This window comes from Hylaeus anthracinus, unplaced genomic scaffold (assembly GCF_026225885.1).
Source record: "Hylaeus anthracinus isolate JK02 unplaced genomic scaffold, UHH_iyHylAnth1.0_haploid 11997, whole genome shotgun sequence".
NCBI lineage: Eukaryota > Metazoa > Arthropoda > Insecta > Hymenoptera > Colletidae > Hylaeus > Hylaeus anthracinus.
Genome location: NW_026534344.1, coordinates 5,845,334 through 5,867,700, shown reverse-complemented (window position 1 = coordinate 5,867,700; position 22,367 = coordinate 5,845,334). Strand labels below are relative to the sequence as shown.

The following is a 22,367-nucleotide window of genomic DNA, read 5'->3' as shown; positions in this document are numbered from 1 at the left end:
TAATGTTTCAATTATACGTAGGCATGTTAGGTATGTACGGTTAAATGTGATTAATGGGTATTTATTAGTCTTGTGGTTTTGTTTATTTATATTCGTTATTTGTGAAAATTTTAGAAAGTGTCTTGGATAGATCTTAAAGGGGATTAAATTTTCTATGTAAAAGTTAAACAAATATTTCCTCTGTATTCTCTAATAGAGAAGAAATTGAACAAAGACCATTATTCTATTTTTTGAAAAATTGCTGATTTTTAGAATTTCACCAGAACTCTTTCGCCGTGACGTGAAACTTGAAGAGAATGTGAAAAGAAAAGAATTAATTTCTTTACGTCTTCAAAGTAGACAGACCTCTTAATTCAGCAAAAATCTCCAAGGCGGGGAGAACGGTTATTAATCATCCGTAATGTGAGCAAAAGGGCGAAAAGATCGTCTCGATCGAGTCAAAAAGATTATACGTCGTGTGCGAAGTGGTGGCGAATAATTAATGCATTATTTACGTTCGTTCTCGACAATTTCCAGGCAATTTGATCAATAAGGGGTTGAATGTACGTCGTAGTTTGCATTTTGTGTGAATATGTCTATAAAGGTGAGCGTGAAATCTACATATTTTCAATTTCAATCTCATGCATTCGAAAAGAGCCGCTTATCGATTGACGTTGACAACTTTGCGAAATTATTTCCGTCTGTTATTTTTAGCTTCGACCGTCTATTGTCCCGAAAAATATTCGTTTGATCGCCGTGAACGTCAGGCGACATCAACGTTACCTTCGAATAGAAAAACTTTATTCATTCCTCAGACTGTTTTGCAGTTTTCATTTTATTTTTTTTATTTTTTTTTTTTTAATAGAGCTGTGAGTGACAACATTTTATTCCATATTTTCGATTTACTTTTACACGAGGAGAATAATACAAATGATCGTACCATATACGAGCTCAATCTAAGCTTTATTCAACATTTCGACGGTGAGATTCCATTCACTTTGACATAACAATTTACAGTGTATGTATTAATGGAATGCATTATTTTTCAAATTTGATATTCTTCCTCTAAAGCAAATGGAATTTCACCAGTGTGTCAAAATAAAACAGAAATTGATGTCTTTCTTTTCACGTGTCAGTGGTTTTCAATTTTCATTGGCGCATAAATATGTGAAGGTATTTATTTTATATATAAAGTATTTACAAAAATATGGTATCATTTTTCAGAATAAATTCCTTGTGTAAAAAGAAATCGAAGAGTCCTTAACTATTTTGCAGTTTAAATTTTCAAAACTTTGATCGAATGGTACAAACTACCCCCTGCGTTCGTAACAAATTCAAGTTTTATTTCTTTTGTCGACGTCTCTTTCAATTCAGGATAAATTGTACGTTCCTTTAATCGTGAATTACGTCACGTAAATTGTGTTCGCGTAACAGCGTTGTAACGTTGCCGTGGAATATAATAAAAATGTTACTGCGTCCCGTAAAAAACCTCACGAGACATCGTTGAAAGAATTAAATGGGTTTCCAGGAAAAGGAAAAAATCTGGCCTCTGGCTCAACGTTTATGGCCATGCAGTCATTTCGTTACACGCTCTTTATTTTTCTTATCCAAGTTATCTTGTAATTATACGTATGTGCATGCCTACACCTTGGGCGAGTTGGAATTCAATTCATGTCAGAACATATTTTAATCAAACTGAAAAGCTTTTGCTACGAAATATTCATAGTCACCGCTAAAGTATAAATTGTTACAAAATTCCAGTGGAAAGAGAATTTAGCTTTAAAATTGAATTCGTTGTATTACCACCAGCTCTGCAGCGTTTAATGTACATTTATTTCAACATTGTCATAAGTGATATCAGAGATAATAAAACGATTGTAGCAGGAAAAGAATTTTTAAATTAATTGGATTTAGAAATACTTCGTATTTAAATTTATGGTTAACAGAACTTGTATTTTGTAGAAATTCCAAAAATTCAACTAATTCAACTAATTCAACTAATTCAACTAATTCAACTAATTCAACTAATTAAACTTTGGACCTGGAATCATTATACATGTGGACCATAATATACATGTAATTATTTATGTTGCGAAACATAAATGACGTGGAGTATATCCGAGTCATAGAATTTATGTAATATATTTGTATTAACATATATGCCCACTACGATTACGCCGACAGACGCACTTTGTTAGTTCAAAGAAAACCCTCTGGTCCATTTTTAAACACCTTCCACGTATAATAATTAAAATGAAATAAGGAAACACTTCAGATAACAATTTGAAATTTTCAGAGCTTGTTATATAAATTGTCGAATACAGAGGCACAGAATTAATTTCTACGTCTAATACTTGAAACGTTCCCCAAACAAAGGGGCAGAGGGCCATTTAATACATCGGTTTGACGATTTAATGGCATTTCGATGTGCAACGTTTAACGTCCAAGTTTCTCGGGGCCAATTATTACCCCCGCGTCACTGAACACTGCTGGTTCCGCCTCGAACACAACGATTCTCAAAGCTAACACGAGGGCCCGGCTCGCGTTCCGGAAACCTTTTCATCTACCTCGTAATCGTAATTCGCAAGTACCTCGTTCACTTTTTCAAGCCCCTTTGAAAGTGTTATGAGCAGACAACCCGTTCTCCGCCTGCCCTCTGCGCGACATCTTGTTTGTACGGATCTGTTTCAAAGTATGGCATAGAAAACGAGTTCTCGTTCCCTATTAACGAGAATCGTTGAAATTTTTCGATTGCCAGACTGAAACACAATAGGTTTGTGTTTAAATACACTTCGGTAATTTTATAAGTCAAAAGTTGTTTTCAGGGACTGTTTCGTCGTTTCAGGATCACGAAAAGTTAATCATTTACAAATTAAGTAATCTCCTTCTAAGGCACTAATGATACAGACGTGTCAAATATAAAACAGTTGATGTACTCCATAAATGTACAAGAAAAAAAATCGTAAGGTTCTTTACGATTTTGCAGTTTAAATCTTCGTTACCTGGATATAAGCAATAAAAGTTTACTGACATGGCTCGTTCATGCCCCAGTCAGCTGATGCGCGCGTTGCTTTTTCGTTTTAGTGCCTTGAAAAGTTACTCGGGAATATTTTTGCTTTCTGAGAGAAAACATGTATTTATGTGTTTTCGCATAGTTTCTTTTTGATTATTGAATAGGGGATTTCTCGTTTTTGTAACTGGAAAGTGAAATTACAAAATAAATAAAGTTTTAATATCATTGCGTACACGTGAGCTCGCGAATAAAATAAAAATTAGTTAAACTACAGTTATAAATTGCTGAATATAAAGCAACAGAATTAATTTCTAAACCTAATATGTCTTAAGCAATTTCCTTTCTCAACAGCCGTTACATTTTATGTTAATAATATAATTCCATACATCTATCGTCCACTGAGTTGTTTAAAATTGTCGTCGTCCCTGAACGTATAGAAGAATTCGTGAATTTTAATTAACAATTAAGCGAGCTGTAGTGACCACGAAACTTTGGGTAAGTTTGGCGCATTTCTACCTAGTGTCGGACAACCCAGTTTGAGGAACCCAGAGTCGGAACGTACATACATGCACACGTATTATGCATACACGTGTATCCTTTGCGAGGAACGACGACCGAGTTTGCTATGTCTGGAAGGGTATTTGGGAGCGCGGGGGAGGCCCATTGGCTTCGAAATTACGCGGCTACAATATATTGTCGTCGGTCGGAACTCCTCAAAGTATCAACTGTGCATGATGAATTAACAGGGACGGCGATGTTAATGAAAGATTCAGCCGCAATATCGCGGGAAAGGTATACGCGGACAACTCTGTTAGCCGCGTCTTTTAACGAATAATGAGAAACGACTGACATTAATTTCTCATCCGGCCACGTGAATTAATTGAAACGTCGCGACGAACTCGCTTAACAATTTAATAGATCGTACGAATTTCATTTAACGTCAACAATAACGTGGTGAAAAATTTACGCTGCCCGGTGTAACTGGAGGAACTCGTCCACTTAAAATAGGTAACCAATAATTTTATAGGTACTTGTATTTTTTTTTTTTTTATAGATATTGTCCTGTTATTTGAATTGGAATTTTCGAAATGGATATAGAAAATATTCCGGGCATGTAGAAATATACAAATATAGAATATAGAATATAGAATGTACAATGTGCAATATAAATGTATAGAAGTACAGAATAAAATAATTTTATTAGGTTGTCCCAAAAGTTTCTTTCGTAATTTACACTGAATTATTTTGTGCGATGGTGTTTATATAAATAGACAATCTAATTTCTTATATATTGATATTCTAACAGTAATGGAGTAAAATGAGTCGTACACAATTCAATAATGTAACATTAGACATAAAATATTGCGTATGTATTACTTATTAATAAAACGAAAGAAACTTTTGGGACAACCTAATATATTTCGTTGGAACATGCCAGTTAAGAGTGTTTAACTCTAAAATATCGCCAGAAATACAGAGATATATCGGGTGGACCAAACTGGAGCTGGCTTAGCTGACGATTCAAGGGAATGAAACCCAACGCCAAGAAGGTGAAAATGGAGAACGGTGGCGTTATCAAGCGACGATAAAATTCTAAAGTAAAGTCTACGACGGTATCGCCTGCTCGGTAGCTCGCGATGATAATTTGCCCTCGCACAAAGGAGACAATCGCGAGGAACACTGACTCAATAATGACACTTCTCCTCTCGTACTTATATCCGATTCGCTTCACAAAGCGCTTTTTAATCCCCGGGGACACGGGATGATTCGAAAATAAGCAAATTCGCATTGTCCGTTTAATGGAATTGCCCGGGCTTGGACCATCGTGTGAAAGAAACGTTGGAATTGGAAATTCAGTTCGGCTGCACTTCTATCTTGACAAAGATTAATGTACGTTTAAAATTGGACGGCTCTGAAAATGTTTGGGAATACAAATGCGTGCGATATTTTTCCCGAAAAACTGGTGGCGCGATGGTGAAATTTTGCAAACGTAGATAGAGCACCGGCCTGGAATGCGAATTCTAAATTTGAAAATTCCGAAGCTCTAAAAGAATATAAATCGACCGTGGATATTTATTGAAATTCTTATCTTTCTATACATAAATGAAGAATAGAAACGTAAATTCTATGTATATATACGTAGAATAAAACATATATTCTATGTATGTACATGCATGTATATTTATCCATTTATCCTTGTGTATTTCTGTATATTTACATTTATCATAAATACGCACAGTTTAAATATAATTTAATTTGTAATTTTCATTGCATTTTACTGTACTATGCCTGATTAATTTAATTTTGCAGTGTAAAGAGTAAACTATGAAGAGAATATCAATCAGTCCCCGTTTTGATCCTTTTTCTCGTCGTTTAAACTAAGTTTGACCGTTCCGTTGGCTAAATAAAAGGATTTGGACGAAGCATTGAAAGTATCATTTTAGCGTCGAAGAATCCTCTTGTGATTTAAATTGCTGGCTTCGCGAGCGAACGCTTTCGGCTGGAAGCGGTCCATTAAGGCGTTACTTTCATCGATAGCGAGATGAAGTGTAATTGTACTCATTTTTATCGCCGCGGTGTAAGGTTCCATTTCCTTGAGCTATATGATACATTTAGCACCAAGAAGGACGAAAGAAATTTCCTCGGATAAAATCGACGCGAAATCCGCGGTAGTCGGAACGGTTTTACGTTCAGCAATCTGTTCGACAAGAAACGGAAATATTAATGTAATTTCTTATCGCGAACGGCTAGGAAAGTTGAAAGTAACTTCCCATCCGAATGGAGTTATTGAACGTATTCGATTTATTCAATTTCTTATCTCGGATAAGTCTGGGATATTTGTCTCTAATTTGATGTTTTTGTTGTATGGTGTCAGATCGAGATTGGTGAGATTTATTGACATTTTCGTGGCCCGTGAGACTCCTGAAACAAGAATTTATTTTCAAAAGTCGTCTACCAGACGGTGTTCGCGTATGATACTCTTTCCTATCTGTAGTTCCATTTCTGTTTCCATGAATCGATAAAACGACCAGCAAGGAAGAGAAGAAATTCTGCGTTCTGAAAGGAGGATGACATTTCCGGAGATGGGATATTATTTTCGGAAATCTGTGCGGTATTTTCACAAGGACTTTATTTACTCGTGGTACGAAATGTCGTCCACAACTAATACATACGTATAATCATGGAATGAAATTGAATAAATAACAACAAATGAATGTGATCTTTCATAATTACTGATGATCTTGAGCTCATCTAATTATAAACTATATTAAAAGATAACATTATATTTAAAACTATCTTAGACGTTAGAACTAGTTAGAACTAGTTATTAACTAGTAAAGATTCAGAGGTTCGATATCGATATAGATACGAATTGACAAAAATTCAGTTGACGAATCTTGAAAGCAGGATTTAGGGAATCCTACTTGGCGATACAAAAAAGTAGTTGAAATAGCAGAAGGGTTGGCTAGAGTATAATTGAAATGGCACCAAGGAAGATTAAATAGAATTGGAGAGATTTCGCTAGAAGGGTTGGAACATTACAAAGAATGTTTACGCGAGACGTTAAATAGATGACATCCTGGCTACTTTCTACTAGGAGAAACACCCTTTGCTCTGTACTGATTTATCCTTCGACGGTTCTGGGTTAAGTGTTGTTCCTCGCAGTCCTCTTAGAAGACTCCTACACCTTCCTCTGACAAGGAAAGCTTTTTAGGTGTCCGCCTCCGATTGTTTTAATTTTTGGATATGTTTTAAAGGACCGAAAAATAAGATATACATATTTTTTTATATTGGCCCGTTTTCATATTTAGAATGTGAAACGATCAGTATCAGCTGCAATAGGAGGATGTTCGTATTTTCTATACGGATTAACCTAGTTTAATCGAAATTGACAGAGGTATCGTTCAAAGTATGTACTTCGAATACATATCACCAATATTTTTATGAGCCATTTATTATCATCAGAAAACATTCCGAAATAATACACTCTATTTTTCTTGAAAGGTGTTCTCCTTCGAACGAATGCTTTCGAGAGGCTCCACTTTGCTTTCGGATTGAACTTTTATCTTCAACAAGCAATTAATTTCCAGTTTCCACAGTGAATCCGAGATATTCAGATACGAATCCAAAAATACTTGCACCAATTGTCCCGGTCTGCCAGCCCATTTGGCACGGACACGGCGTTATCACTTTGGCACGTTATACTCGATACACGGCGTCAGTGGTCTTTCAAGTTGCTGATGCCGGTAACCACTCGATTCGTCGCTTACCCCAGCAGCCACGAGTGAACTTAGACCCGCGTTCTTCGACGTAGCAGACAGTTGCGCTGATATTGTAAATTTTCTAAGTCAAGAATTTACTATTGATCGCGGCCCAGGCTCGCGCGTTACTTCGAACTCGGTCACTTCGGTGTACGTACCATGCGTCTCACCCATTGACCCATTTATCCGTGGGTCAGCTACATTGTTTTAGATCCTGCATGTCCTTGCGACGGCTTTACGCTTGCGGGTCACGTTCCCGAACACCGTAATGAAAGCCATTATTCACGTTCTTTCGTAAACGGGAAACTAGCGACAACGGCCGATTACCATTTACGACTGTTTCATTTCCGGGAACGATCGGGAATTTTTCTGTGGGAAGGTTCATTAATAAAGACGAAAATGGGTATATTGGGAAGATAGGATGATGCCTTAACAGAAATTCCTTGGTTTGATTCTTGAAGAGGAACTGTAAGTATTATTTTAATTTCGTGGAAGACATGGTTCGAAAAGTGCTAGGTTCGGTACTATTTTGGAAAGATGAGTTATCATGTGTCGTAATTTCACAACAATTTTGAGTTTATAATTGTATTCTGAATATGAAATATTCTTCTAGTCATTAATCCTTTAATTTTATATCGAAGAGATGGCATGCGTTTAATTAACTTTCGATAAAGGATAATCAATGGTGCGCCAAAACTAATTAGTTGATTATTTTCGACATTGTACGTTACGAACAAACTGGAATACAGTTTTGAGAGACTTATATCTCGACTCTTATAGAACGTGTTCCCCCTTTCACGATATTCGACATTTTCAATAAACATGCGCGGACATTGACGAATGAATGTTTACAAAAAAGATGTTCGGTGACTCTTTCGAGAGAAACGGGAAACTCTGGTGACCGAGTTTGTTTCTCAATTCGTGTGGCTTGACGGAATTGTAACATTTTATTTCTATATTGCCCCCCTCCCACGAAGATCGATTCGCTGACGGTTGAACTCGTCAATTCATAACGAGCGAAGTATTTGCATCGAAAAGTGGGCCAAACTTATTTGTGTTCCGTAAACTACGTATTTTTCCAGATAGTTTCTTAATCTTTCCGGTTAATATAACAACTTAGGACACTGTTACAAGAGGAGTACTAATTTTAATTTACTTCAACATAAACAAAATTTTTTTATAAATAATCCATAACTCGTGCCAGGATAATTATCTCAAACGTTAAAGATGTTTGACGAAAATTGACGAAAACAACAATTCATCTCCAATAACTTTTAAACTAAACTTCCATTATAAATTGCACGTATAAATTGATATATCAATAATCTATCAAATGAAATGGTAAATGATGTGGTTATAGTATAGTATCTATTTGGCGATGGACACTCAATACAGAATACTCATTGTCTCCTAAGTGATACGATTTGATGTATTTAATTCCTGTGAAATTTGAATCAGCAAAAAAACTACAAAATGCACACAGTATGCAATAGTGCAAGTAGATTCCTATCGATGTTCGGCTTTTATAGGTACATCTGCTAAGGTTTTATTTTGCTCGAAGATCCGCAGTCTATTTATGAGGGTCCGAAGTTCATATAACTTGACTATAACGCCTAATATACCAGTCTTACATCCGTTTAATTCTAGCCTGATAGTAATACTTTGCTCGCAGACCTCCCTCCATATTTCTCTGGCAACCCCATAAGCAATCTGCTGGTCCCCACTCGCTATGCTAAGCTCGTACTGTAGTTACAATCAAACATAGCTACAGCCTCGACAAAGGGAGCTAAACAACGTAAAATTTTCAGACCGGGAGACAGAAGCTCGGAAATCGACTTTCGGCCAGTTTTTCGATGCAAATACGTCGCGTCGCTACGCGAGCGAGCAGCGTGAAACAAGCCGTAAAATGAGAAAGCTGGTGAGAAAAGGCGGGAATAAGGGACGCCGGACGAGGGAAGTGTATAAATCGCTCTCATAGCCGATTCACTTCGAGAAAAACGATTCGCAATCTCCGCGTCGACAAACGAACGACGATTGAACGGATCGTTCCATTAAAATTTTTCCACGCGTGCAGCCTTTTCCGCTACGATGGCAATGGCGAACGAGGGGACTGTGTCTCACGAGCGTTCCACCTTCGTTTTCCTCTTATTTTCATTTAATTGTTCCCTACGGAGACGCGACAGAAACGAGAAACGTTTAATTGAAATTATTACGCTAGGACGTCAATCTCCTGATTTGTTTGTCGAGCGCAGCGTTCAGGAAAATTCCCGTCTCGAAACGTGAACCGTGTTGAAACGTCGCTGGCTGATTTTTATTGGCTTGTGCTTTTGGTAATTCAATAAATAAATAATTGATCGTGAATAGATTTAACAAGGGCAGTTGTATTGAACCTCCTTTGCAATCGTCCATATTGAAGGGGTGAAAACAGCCCCTAAAGTTGGGGGTGAAAACCATGTTTATTTAAATATCTTGAAAAATAGAAAAAATCACAAGTTATATTGAAATTAATGATCGTTATCGTGTTTCTGAGCGGGGATGTACGTATGAAACAAGACGTGTAATCAGTTAAAAGTCAACCTGTAATTGATCATCGAATGCCGGAAAATCAGAAGCCACGGGAATACCAGGCAGCGACGCTTTCAGATCGAAAGCAAGGTTTAACAGTTTCCGATAGCAGGAGTTTCGGCGGCAGCTAAATCGATTTCGCGCTCGAAAGGAGCAAACACGAAAAATCCGTCAACGAGTAACGAGCCAATAAAGAGGAAGATAACGTCAATCTCGAACGCACGGTTAATTAGCGATGCAAAACTTTTCCCTATCGATAATCTTCCTTCGTGCAATCAGAAACGTAACGTGTAATTTTCCATCTGCGAGACGCCCCATCGATATCGAGTGAGCCGTTTTCGAAAAAAACTGGCACATAATTGGCGAAAACTAAGTCGTTTGCTGCCCGATTATCCCTGGGAATTTACGATCGTCCATGTTCCATCGGATATAGAACTTTCCTGAGTTTGATTGGCCCCGAATGAATTATATCTGTAGCTCTGCGTGCATGAAATGGGTCAGTAATTAAACATGGGAACGAAGATCTAGATTTCGGCGGAAATTCAACTGGCTATAATTCAATTAGAAATGCTGGAAGAGTGGAATTGGTTCTCTCGTGATGCGAGTACTTCAAGTAACGCTTGTGTCTGAGGTGAAGTTGCAAACATTCACGTTCTTATTTGAAGGTGGGGGGGGGGGGAGATAATATTCCGATGGTAATCAGTAAAGAAAGATCGATGATATCGAGTGATTGGTATAAAAATTATGCACGTGCTGTAGCAAAACTGAATATATTCGCTCAATAACAAATAACTATTACGTTATTGTATACGAAATGATTGATTTTGTAGACAAAATTTAAACACCCACATATTTCTTATACATTGACTTTCAATCAAAATAAGCATCAACAGGTTCGATGTACTTAAAGTGACGCGACTGTAAGAGAAATTCGCAACAATACTGTAAGAAAACACTGCCATGAAACTATTATTCCAGTAATCAACTATCAAAATGATTTATGATTTGGGTCCTAACGCGTGGGGTGTCCTGCAGATATCTTGATCTGCTACTTGGAAGCAGCGTTCCTGAATACCCGAAGTATTAGGCGACTAAGGACCAAGAACTTGGAGATAACTTGCCAGGACGTGGGTGCTGATGACGCCACGATGGCCTTATGGATTAAATGGTAGCACAGGAGTCAGCAGAAGAGATTGACAGAGTTGCATATTCCCCGAACCCCCTCAAGCTTCGCAGTTGACAAAGTGCTTAGTCCCCAGTGCCCTAAGCTGGCTGATGAGATGGAACATCATGGTGGCAATGGTTGCTTCGTGCCGTAGGGTAGAACTTCAGGTTGCTGAATGAGGGGCAATTAATCAATTCTAACACTGCCCATAGCGGATGCATTACGGATATAGAAAGGCGTTCCAACGACCAGCGTGAATGCATCAACGCTTGCAATCAGATATCGTGTTATAGGAATGAATGCATTGATTAGATGCATTCGGAGCCTCGTACCCAAACGTAAATGAGCTTTGGTACGGACAAAAGTGTCTGGGTATACCAGAGTCATCTGATGGTGCAGTTACACGTGAAAATATTTGGAATGATCTGTTGGGAACTGTGAAGATATTTTCTTAGGAATACCATGACTAAGTACAATGCTCCCTAGCTCGTTTGTGAGCTTATAGTTGAGTTACTATTGGTACAGCTTGGAACTCGGATGTTTAGTTAGAGATAGCGCAAAATTACGGTATGATGAAGAAGGGCGATAAAATAAAAATTTATGGTAATAAAAATATAGGAACATAAATTAACAGAGAACAAGGATTTCAAAGATTCTAATCAGTTAAACTCGTAGTCGTAAATGCATATACGTGTTCGAGTAAATTTTCCAGAGCTACTTTATGTTTTAGCTCGTCACCCAGGCGTAACCCCTTAACGATTTGAGGGTTGCACAACGGGAGGGTCGTTGATCGAAGTCTTTTTAAAAATAGAGTGGCCTACGTGCTGTACAATATCTCATTTTCGCTCTTTTTCAACCGGATGACTTTACACAAGGGGTACGTCAAGGGTTGTGGAATATAATGGACTTTTTTTTGGTGTGTCAAAGAAATTCGAAAGTGTGCGTCATCTGAAAATTTTTATTTAAGTGAAACTTGGCGCTAATGTAGCGTACAATCAAGTAGAATAAAGAAACGAAAGTTGTTCCTTGCAAAATTCACTTTAAAGTAGTGATGCACACGTGACGAGACGAGTCGAGATTTCTACTATCTCGATCTTGATCTCGAAAACTCTCGAAAGATGAATATCGATCTCGAATTTTCGACTAACAGCAGTTGCAACAATTTATTTGCCTAGCTTTTCGCGATAACTACGAAGAACGTTGAGCTGTGAAAAAATGTATAGCACATTTCGCGGTAGATTTCCTTTCCGCGATATTGATCAGACTTTTGATTTACAACCGCATATTTTGCAGTATTTCAGCGTTTCATGCCCGACGGTTGGGAATTAGATTATTTTTAGGTTCCTGACATGCAATGCGAGCGGTCGTCGACCGAAAATTACAGGTGCAGTGGGTACTGCATGAAGAGCACTTTACCAAGAGTCGTGTAACGTAGATATTTTTGTGCAATTTTCTCGTGCATTTATTAACCATTATGAATGATTAAATAGACGTAAAAATTGGAAACTTTTATACCATAATAAAGATAATAAAAGAGAGATAATGAATATAAAGCTGTCTATAAAATTATCATCCACGAAATGATTTTTTACAAGGGATTGAGACTTTTATACGGTATAATCAAATAGTACTCGTATACTAATGAATGTATTCGTTATGGAATGAAGCTGGGATTAGAGATGTATGCTAACAGATTTATTGATACCGAGGCTGTAGTAGCAGACTGTGACCAGCATGCACGACCAAAGTTGGGGAACTCTGCCTTGTCCGTTTCTCACGTGCGCTACAGGGGTCGTGAGTCGGAAATTATTGTTAATTGTGGGTGGAGACTCGAAGAAGGGTTCGAGGATGGAACCGATTATCCTCGATTTTGCTGGGAACTTCATCGAGTCTTCGCAATCCCTACACGATTTCCTACCAGTAAATTGGAAATTAAAGAGAAGCCACGCGAGACCGAAGGTGAGAATATTTTGATGAACGTTTTCAAGAGAAATACGAGCCTAGAAGAATCATTTCGTCATAAGACCAACAGTTACAGCGTTTCTTCCTGGATCTGCTAATGAGCTCTTCAGTGAAACTATTCAGGTAGTTTCCACCGTAAATGTGCCTATCATTTAGAAACAGTCTCCTACAAGCGGAGACGTTAGGTGAACCCAGTAGCGTGAAGGATTCTAAGCGGTAGCAATTTTGTAACTAAATGGGGGAATGTCTTATGACAAAGTGAAGTAAGTCTGTAGTACACAGGTCACGACGGTTTACATTCGAGATATACAATTAATAATCACCTGGAAATGTTTAAACAATCTGCATCTTGAACATTTTCTTCCTCAACACACCATTTCACTATTTCCACTTTCTTCAATATACAAAGACAAAATACATATACAAAAATTGTACAGAAATTATAATAAAATAGACAAGAATAAAATCAAAATTAATGTATACACACGTCATAAATTCAAAGCTAAATAATATTATTAAAATTTATAAAAATTGTTTGAATCAATCCCCGGTTAATAATACAAGAATTTCTTAATTCTACAAATCTTGATGTATAAGATTAAACATATTCAAGGTACTTAAATCCAACGGTATCAAATCATAAAATTCACAGTTCAACACACGCATTCATAAATTACAGTTAAAGATTCAATAAGCTCTGGAAAATTGTGGTTGAAATAATATTCCACCAGCAAGCTTGCTCTCCATCTCGTCGTTCTCACCCCTTGAGCAACCCGAAGCAGTCGCGGTAGACCACTCGTGGCAACGGCCTGACCCGGTCGTAGCATAAATAATTTTACAATTCTAACGGCAGGCTAATTCACCTTTACGCGAACGTTCCTCCGGATGTACGGTGGAATTTCGGGTGTTCGAGCCCGGTCGCGTGCACCACGAGCTCCGCGCCGCTGGTAATTCCGAGCAGGTTGTTATCAGGATCCTACGTCGACGGAATAGCCAAACGGACGTCCGGCCAACCGCGACAGGGTTCCAGGTATACCTGCGTTCCACCCTCTACTGCGGAGGTAATTCATAGCCGGGGTAATGACGATCGCGTTATCATGGTTTAACGTCCCTTTCGCCCACTGTGTGAAATTCCAGTCGCATGGCGCCACTTTTCCGGGATGATTGCTCTAGGACGCCACTGGAAAAGCGTGCGAGATTAGCTGGCCGCGCGTGAACAAGGGGTAGGAAAGATTAACGAACGCTGGGGGTAGGGAATCGAATCGACAATCGTTTATGAACACGCATCGTGTCCAGTCGCGAGGGTAGAAATAAAGTTCTCATATTTTTAAATAATTGTCAGTGATCAATTTTTTAAAACTTATCATGCCAGAAACCTTACCAAGAATTTAAAGTTTGTGTTCTCGTTACATCATACTGTGCTATCCCGTAATTGATCACTTGTAGATGATGGATTGAGTGTGCGATCAGTTATCTTTTTTGTTCATATTGTTTTTATGTTTCAATTACGTAACGTGTTGATAATGGATGGAGTATGCGATCAATTATCAGTTCTTTTCTTGTTATTGTTTGGAAGTTTTAGTCCCCTTTCCAGCGTTGAAATTTCTTAATTTCAAAAATTCTATTACAACTTCGAACCATCCTATAGTTTGTGTCGTCGTTTCATTTTCATCTACATTTTATGATCTATTTACTCCATATGTTTACCTGACAGCTACAATGTCTGTTAAGACGCGCGTAATGAGAGTTCTTACTTGACTGGTTTAAAGTATCGTTGCTGCCTTTAATGGTTTTGATTGATTATTCGAAGAAAGGGCACCCATTAATCACGAAATCTAATGCACGCTCGCGATCACTGTGGTGTTATCATTACAAAATTGATAACAGATCGTACATTCAATCCATCATGTACCTGTTTCCTACTGTAAAACAAGTGATCAATTATCAACGTAAATCTCACGGTACAATGTGCCGAGAATATTTTACGTAAACTTTTAATTCGTATCGAAGCTCTCTCATAATTTATTTGCAAACATAAATATGCTATTTCATTATACTGAAAACGTATAAATTTAAAATTTCTAATAAGGCGTCTGCTATGATTGTTTAAAAGATATAAATATATAATTACATAAAATATAAAAATATACGTAAACAATTCATACATCGATAATATGTAAATTCTATATCATAAAATTTTTCATAAAATCTGTGTCGCGATTGATTTCGATATATGAATATATTTATATGTAATTCGTAAGAAATATGTATGGCACCCAAGGATTATTAAAAATTGTGACAAACTTGGTTTCTTGTTTAAAAATATATTGCGAGAAGTGGTGTCGCCATCTTATCAACAGCACCGAGCATTCCTGACGAGATATATACGGTTGTTCTTCAAAGTTGTTTGCTGCACGCTATAAATTCTTCTAGATTGCGAGTCGAATGATCCCTTAAGGATCGTGCATCATTAATCACCGAGTTGAGCGCGATACCTACTTACGTGTTGGCGATGTGTTATCGGTATCGGATCGATGGTTTAGTGAACCAAATGTCGGTCGACGAACCTTTTAAGTCATGTTAGCAAAATCCTTTTTCGTTTCTATCGAACGATGGTTAAACGAATGAAAGGAAGCGAAACAAACGGCAAATCTGACAAATGTAAATAGATGATTGATAAATCGGTGCAATTATTTCCTATAAAAATATCTGCCGTTTCTGAGAACGTTTGCCGCCTCGAAATATACATTTAAATGGAATTCTTGGGGCGGCAGTTAATTTCACCCGTTGAGGATAATCAGAAAAGTAGAAAATTGAGCGTCGTTTAATCTGGATTCTTCTTTCCTTCGGGTTATGGATTATCTCTTCCATTAAAAAAATTCATCTAACGTAACGCGACTTTAATTAATCATACTTACGCAGTGCTTATCGTAAATTGAATATCAGATAATGGGAAAACTCAATAAACTTACGACAAAAACTTTGTAAAATCCTTACTATACACGATGTAGTAAAAGACTTATTGTAAAAGTCTTTTAAATTAACAAAGCCTGCAAATGATAACACAGGTTTCCATACATGTAACAATGTTGTGCGTATCTGTTTAAACTAGAATTATAAATGATTGAATAGAAAGGGATAGAATTAATTTCTACGTAAGTAAAGCCAAAGGTTTATTTCCGTTAGGCTCGACAATTGCTCGGCGGCAAAATTTATCGTGTCTACGCTAAAACACGCTGCGCATTATAATCCTGAGGGTAACGTCATCACGTTCACAACTCAATTAGTCGGGCCTGGTAGCTGCTCGGATATGTCGCCTTTATGTCGATGCACCGTAAATTATTTAGCGTCACAGCCTTGTTTGCGGCGATTGCGGGGCTCGAGATTACTTTGGAAATGATTTGGTGGTTTTCGACGATCCTCCGTCGACTCCTCCCTCGATATTTACAATCGTTGTCGTACGAATCCTTTGTCGAGTTGATAAATTGAAAAACGTCGTGCTTCAGTTTCGTCACGATAAGCAAATACACTGGAGGATTACGTAATAAATCGTACTGTGGATGAATCCACGAGGAATTGCTGCAACTGAGTTGATCAGTTTGGCATTTTCAAAGCTCGTTTATCCTTTGAATTACTTGGTAATTCTTAATTTAATAGGATCATTGGAAATCTCAATTTTTGTAGAAATTGATTGTATCCTGTTGCAGCGTTTTTTAGAAAAAATATTGTCATAGGCTTTTATATAGAAAATAATTTACGCTGGTTTAGCAACTGGCAAGTATTACTCCTAATTATTTATTTATCTCCGATTGTAACTGCAAATGGAAAGACAAACAATCTAATTAGAGCGTAAGGCGACATCAATTTCCGAAATTACCATGCATACACGAGTTGACGTTTCCACGACGTGCTCCGAAATCACTATGTGACAAAATCCAAAGGGACCTGCTCGCACAAATCAATTTCTGGGTCTGAAGTTCGAGTTAATTATCGTTGAATATCAGCTAAAACGCTCAGCTGCAGCCCGATCTAATCTTCACGTCATCAACGGCCACTAAACACGAGACAGGATCAAGAGATCTAATCCTGGCTAAATCGAAGCATCCGTTTGGTGGCAGTCGGTTCTGACATCGCATCAAAGCGGGCAAGTATACACATAATAACTGTGACTCCTTTGCTGAGTTGGAGCCGCGATCGCGGATATTACCAACCCTCGAGATCACAAGGAAATTCGAACGTAATCGTACGAAACGCAATCTGGTAATGCGACACGGCTAATAACGTCTTCGAATAATTAAATGATCGTTCGTGGGAGTTGAAAAATCAACGATAAAGTCAGGAAAACCTCATTTTGCTGACGAATTGTTTTCCACACAAATTGATGGTTTGTTTGGGATGTCATTGCTGTTATCATTTTGAAAAATGGTCCTTCTATTAACGAGAACAGTCTCAGACTCGTGTCATGTACTTCATGTTATATTTCATGCTCTTCTCTTCTTTATGCACTCCCACGAAAATGTTATATGTATTCATTACACGGTCTTATTTCCTTAAAATATACTCTGGTGATTACTGTGGTACGCGCGAACTCGAGTTTTCAGGCAACATAGTAAGAGCTTCCATAACAAGAAAGCGTAGGAAACAAGCATTTTATTTATAAAGAGTTGCATTATTTCATAACGTAATAAAGGAGCCTCGATGAAACATCCAGAAATTAAAACGTTAAAAGCGTAATTTTGCAGATAAAGTTGTTTAATTCGCGATTACGAGGAAATCGACTTGGAACGAAATCCATGAATTCGACTTGGCGAATTCCCTCAAGGAAAACGCTGGAAAATTAAATTACACGTTGAGCCTCTCCCGAATTCGTGAATCATAAATTTTGCGCTAACATATACCAGTACTTCGTCTCCAGGGGCTTTTGTATTCGAGTCTCGGACTTCTCGTTAAGCACTTTTAGGGTTTCCCCTAAATTAGTAGTTGTGTTTTCGCACGTTTTGTAGAGCTTGCCTGAATTAGTAGTCGTGCCACAGCATATATTCTAGCCGCGCTAATTGGACGCTTTTCGAGTACATACCACTAACATCGAACACTTATACGGTTTAATTTCGCGAAATTATAGTAGACTATTAACTCTAGATAGGAAAAGTAATGACAGTGCATGTATCGCTGCTTTTCGAAAACGAAAGTTAATTTACGAATGGAACAAGTTTTTGTGGTTTAAATATTTATTGATGTGCAAGGCAAGGCAAGGCAAATGTAAAGTAACTAATTTAATTGCTCTTGAAGTTTCAATTACTAAAACGTATTCTGAAAATGATATAATAGACTCGTGAAGACAAAATCATTGTATCGCAAGAAATATGTTTAATTTTGTATAATCATAACGACTCCCGGAAATAAGCCCCAAAAAATTTGATTAAGTAACGAACACTCCGGCATTTAATTTCTAGACGATTATGGAATAAATTATCTGTATTGAATCTTCTTAGAAAATCCATAGGGATTCCACCGCGGATATTCATTGGAGATAATTAAGTGAAGTTACAGGGAATAATAAATTCAAAAGTACAGAAGAAAGGGACATTAATCTTCCTGGCCTCGATTCATTCGTCTTTTCTTCATTCGTTTCCATTCCATTAATTTTACACAGTGTTCCTTTCAGCGTGAACGAACATCGAACATTTTTCGCTCCATGACAAATTGTTAGAATCCCATGAATATCAAGGTGATTAAATAATTCTAATATATTCGAGCGTTAAAACACGATACATTTAGTATTGTAACATCGATATTTTCAACTTTTGTTACTTGCATCGATGACAAAGCTTTTACAGTACTTAAATATTCTGTTAGATTAAACATAAACATTTTAGTTTCGAAGCTATTATCGCGCCGTAAAAATTAATGAGTGAATAATAGAAGTATTTTGCGTACAATAATGTTCAATAGAAACAATAAAATGTGTTTCAAATATTTTTCGTTGTTAAGTATTCCACTAAATATGATCAAATATATGTTATATTTCCGAACTTCTAAAAGAGTACACCTTCATTTAATCGAATCCTCGATTTCTCAAATGTCGAACAAAAATACGTTCTTCAGGCTCGTGTAAAATGTAATGAAAGCAACGAATCGAATTTTTTATTTAAAACTGCCTCAAGGAAGACCCTCGAGGGAGTGATCGGATCGTGTCAGGGGCGAGTGCAAATATCTCCGACCGGAATTTCCGGCGATCCAGATATCTCTCGTTCGAATTTTCGTTAACTTCGAATGGTTAACCGCAGGCAACGGCCGCTGCTAGTCGTAATTCCCATCGATATCGATTCTTAAACCTCGCCGAGCGTTTAGAGAACGATCAGCGTGCCACGTTCGGGAAATCCACGATTTCGAAACAATTCCAACAATGGCCCGACTCTTTTGGGAAGATTGACACTGTACGATCCTAGACAATAACGTGAAAAGGAGAGGGCTCGGTTTGAATGGTGAACAAAGTGAACAATACGCACGATATGTCGTCCGGATCGGGTCAATATCCGGTAAAAGGCGAGTCATTTCAAACTGGTGCTCGTTCCATGCTAAGTCCGCCATAGTGTAAAAAAAAGAGAAAAAAGAGGATAGAGAAAAATCGAATCGCAACTGCAGTCACAGCGACAGCTGGTAGCCAATTTTAATAATTTTAAAAATTTATACGATTGTAAATTATTTGCGATTAAATGATCTACTTCTGACGGTTATGCGGGTATACGGAAAATTAAAGGATGAGGAAATTTTTACCGGCATAGGTGAATATTAATGTAAAAATGTATGTTTTCCATTTTTTTGTGTGTAGGAGAATACGCACAAAAAATGGTTGGGTTTGGGTTTCACTCGAAAACAAAATCCTGAAGTCCCGTTTGGAAAACGCTGTGTTTGGATCCACGTGTTTTTAAAGCACACTTTTTTACGTCACGGTGCCGCGTAAAAATATGACCACAACAGGGTGACGCTGCGTCCCGCGAAAGTTGCTGTTACGACTGAAATATACAGCTGGTGCAGCGACACTGCATAGAACAGCGGGTATAAAGTAATTGTTCGCGTCCTATCCCAATTCCGACTATTAGGTCATGCGTCACGCCAGCAGGCGTCGTAAATTAAAAGCCGGCTTCAATTTTGCGAAATCCACGGAACAAAAAGATACTACTTCCTTTCACCCGTCTAAACATTTACCCAACACCGTTCCGACTGTACAATTTAAGCAAAATCATCGCTTTTCCTCGAGTCTGGTCGATTCGAACGTACGAATTATTTTTATCTATATATCGTTTAATATTTCGCGAGATTTCGTCGAAACTAATGTACACGTATCGTTTGTATGATTTCCAGAAAGCACGTTTCGTGTAACGTTGCAGAAAAGCAGCCGGGGACTTGGCTTAAGCGTTTCCGGTGGAGGAACCGCTGGACCTGTTAGGGTAAAGAGATTGTTTCCTCAACAACCCGCGGCTTTATCCAACAAACTTCAACCTGGCGATATACTCCTCGCAGCTAATGGGATTCCTTTAACCGGCCTCACTAATTACGTAAGTGAAACATAACAGGTGTGTTCGAGATTATCACGAACTTGGCTTATTATATTTAGCCCAAACAGAAAAGAACTAAAATGAAGGTCAATGAAATTTTATTGGACACGCCATGTTCAATGTTACAGCACGAGCTACGAATTGAAATACCTCGACTCTAGTTTCTGGATATTTCTTAGAAACAAGTAAAATTGAGAAAATTTTATTAAAAATTGATTACAATGTCACGGTTGATGAAATTGTTTCTCCCAATGTAGCACAAATAAATGCTTCCAATTTACATTCGAAGTTCCCGCAACTGCAACTATTATCCAAGATTTAATCCACAACTGAATGTTAACAAAATTAATTGATTTAAATTAAAAGAGAAAATCAAGATTGCTCGATCAAGCCGAAGTGAAAAGATAAGCTTCTGTATAATAATATCGATCGGTTAGGTGGTATTAATTCTTGAATCGCGAAAGTGGTTACGTATAATTAACGTTTAAGACTCGTCGCTGATTTACACGTAAGAGTGACTTTTGTTCCCTCAGCTGAGACCATTTTCCTTCATTTCTGTCCAACCGGCTTAACGCGATGAGCTGGCTACGACAAAATAGCGATCACTATAGCTTCGGATGGGTTCTACAGGGCTTGTCTTCTCGTAGCTCTTAGAGATTTGCATTTCATTACCATAATGCAGCTACATCCGCAACTCGTAGCGAAGATAGACGCTGTCTTGCGTATAGTTTCCCGTTTGTCCCTCGGGAATCAAGGTGTAATATCAGTTTATATTGTATCTACTCTCCACGTAGCATAATACTTTCTCCAATAGCGATAACACGTCGATGGTTAAGTTAAAAACTTGACGCATAAATTTGTTAACTCTATTACGAATTATGTAAATAAAATTAAGGGCGATAAAAGGCACGATATACATAGACTGTATCGACAAATTCGTAGTGGTTCAGGAAGTTAATTTGGAAATATAATTATGGAAATCTGTAACTTATTCTGTATGCTGTAATGTCCTCCAACTTTTTGACTTTTATGAAATATTAATAGGAAATATGTTAAAACTTAGTAAATAATATTTACTTAGAAATCGTAATTATTTTAAGAATCACCATCCCTTCATTTCTGTATATATAAATATGTTCATGAATTTCCGATGGATCAAGGAGAGTTTTTAATCTTATCCGGATGCAACTTGTTGCAGGAGGCTCTCGAAGTACTACGAACGACACCCAGCATCGTGGAGTTGGTGGTGTGTCGACTTCCGGGTGATACGAATGTCACACCACCCGGTGCACCGCCGCCACCCCCGGCGAGGCGTGAGCCACCGCCGCCCTTGCGAATACTCAACCCTCTGCCGCCACTCCAAATCGAACCCTGCGGCGTAAGTAACTCTTATCAAGAATCCTTCCTTGTTGCGATCCCACCAGATACCCGAATTTCCTGGATCACCGATTCGCTCGATTCCTCCATTTTCCACCCCCTTGGCCGCTAATCGAAAGATCGAAATTGAGATAGGATACTATTACGTCCGACAACCCGCTACCGTTATGGGTACTAACAAGAAAGCTGATGGCACGGTTTGCCACCGGCACGAGGTACTCGGTAACGATTAAATTTAATTAAACGCGATTTACCAGTTCGGAAAAAGAATTTCGCTCTGTCTTTTAATGGACTAGTGGCGTTGAAATTATTATAGAGAGGCGACAAAGGGAGATACATTTGAATTTTTGAATATTATTTGTGGTTCAGGATTTATTATATTCGGAAATATTTTATTCAGAAAAATAATGTTTGCGCTTTGTGGGCCAAACTTTGAATCGTTGTGTCTTCAGTCCTGTTTATTTAAATCATTCTTGAGTATCTTG

At 37.8% G+C, this 22,367-nt stretch overlaps 1 protein-coding gene across 2 annotated transcripts in view; it reads left to right on the top strand.

Annotated features, from left to right (window-relative positions):
- Nucleotides 1–22,367, top strand: part of LOC128889644 (uncharacterized) — a 142,923-nt gene that overhangs the window by 112,682 nt on the left and 7,874 nt on the right. For both annotated transcript variants that reach the window (XM_054147410.1, XM_054147409.1), the window contains exons 5-6: nt 20,312–20,505; nt 21,704–21,883. In XM_054147410.1, the coding sequence (XP_054003385.1) occupies nt 20,312–20,505; nt 21,704–21,883 (374 nt within the window). The remainder of the gene's footprint in view (nt 1–20,311; nt 20,506–21,703; nt 21,884–22,367) is intronic.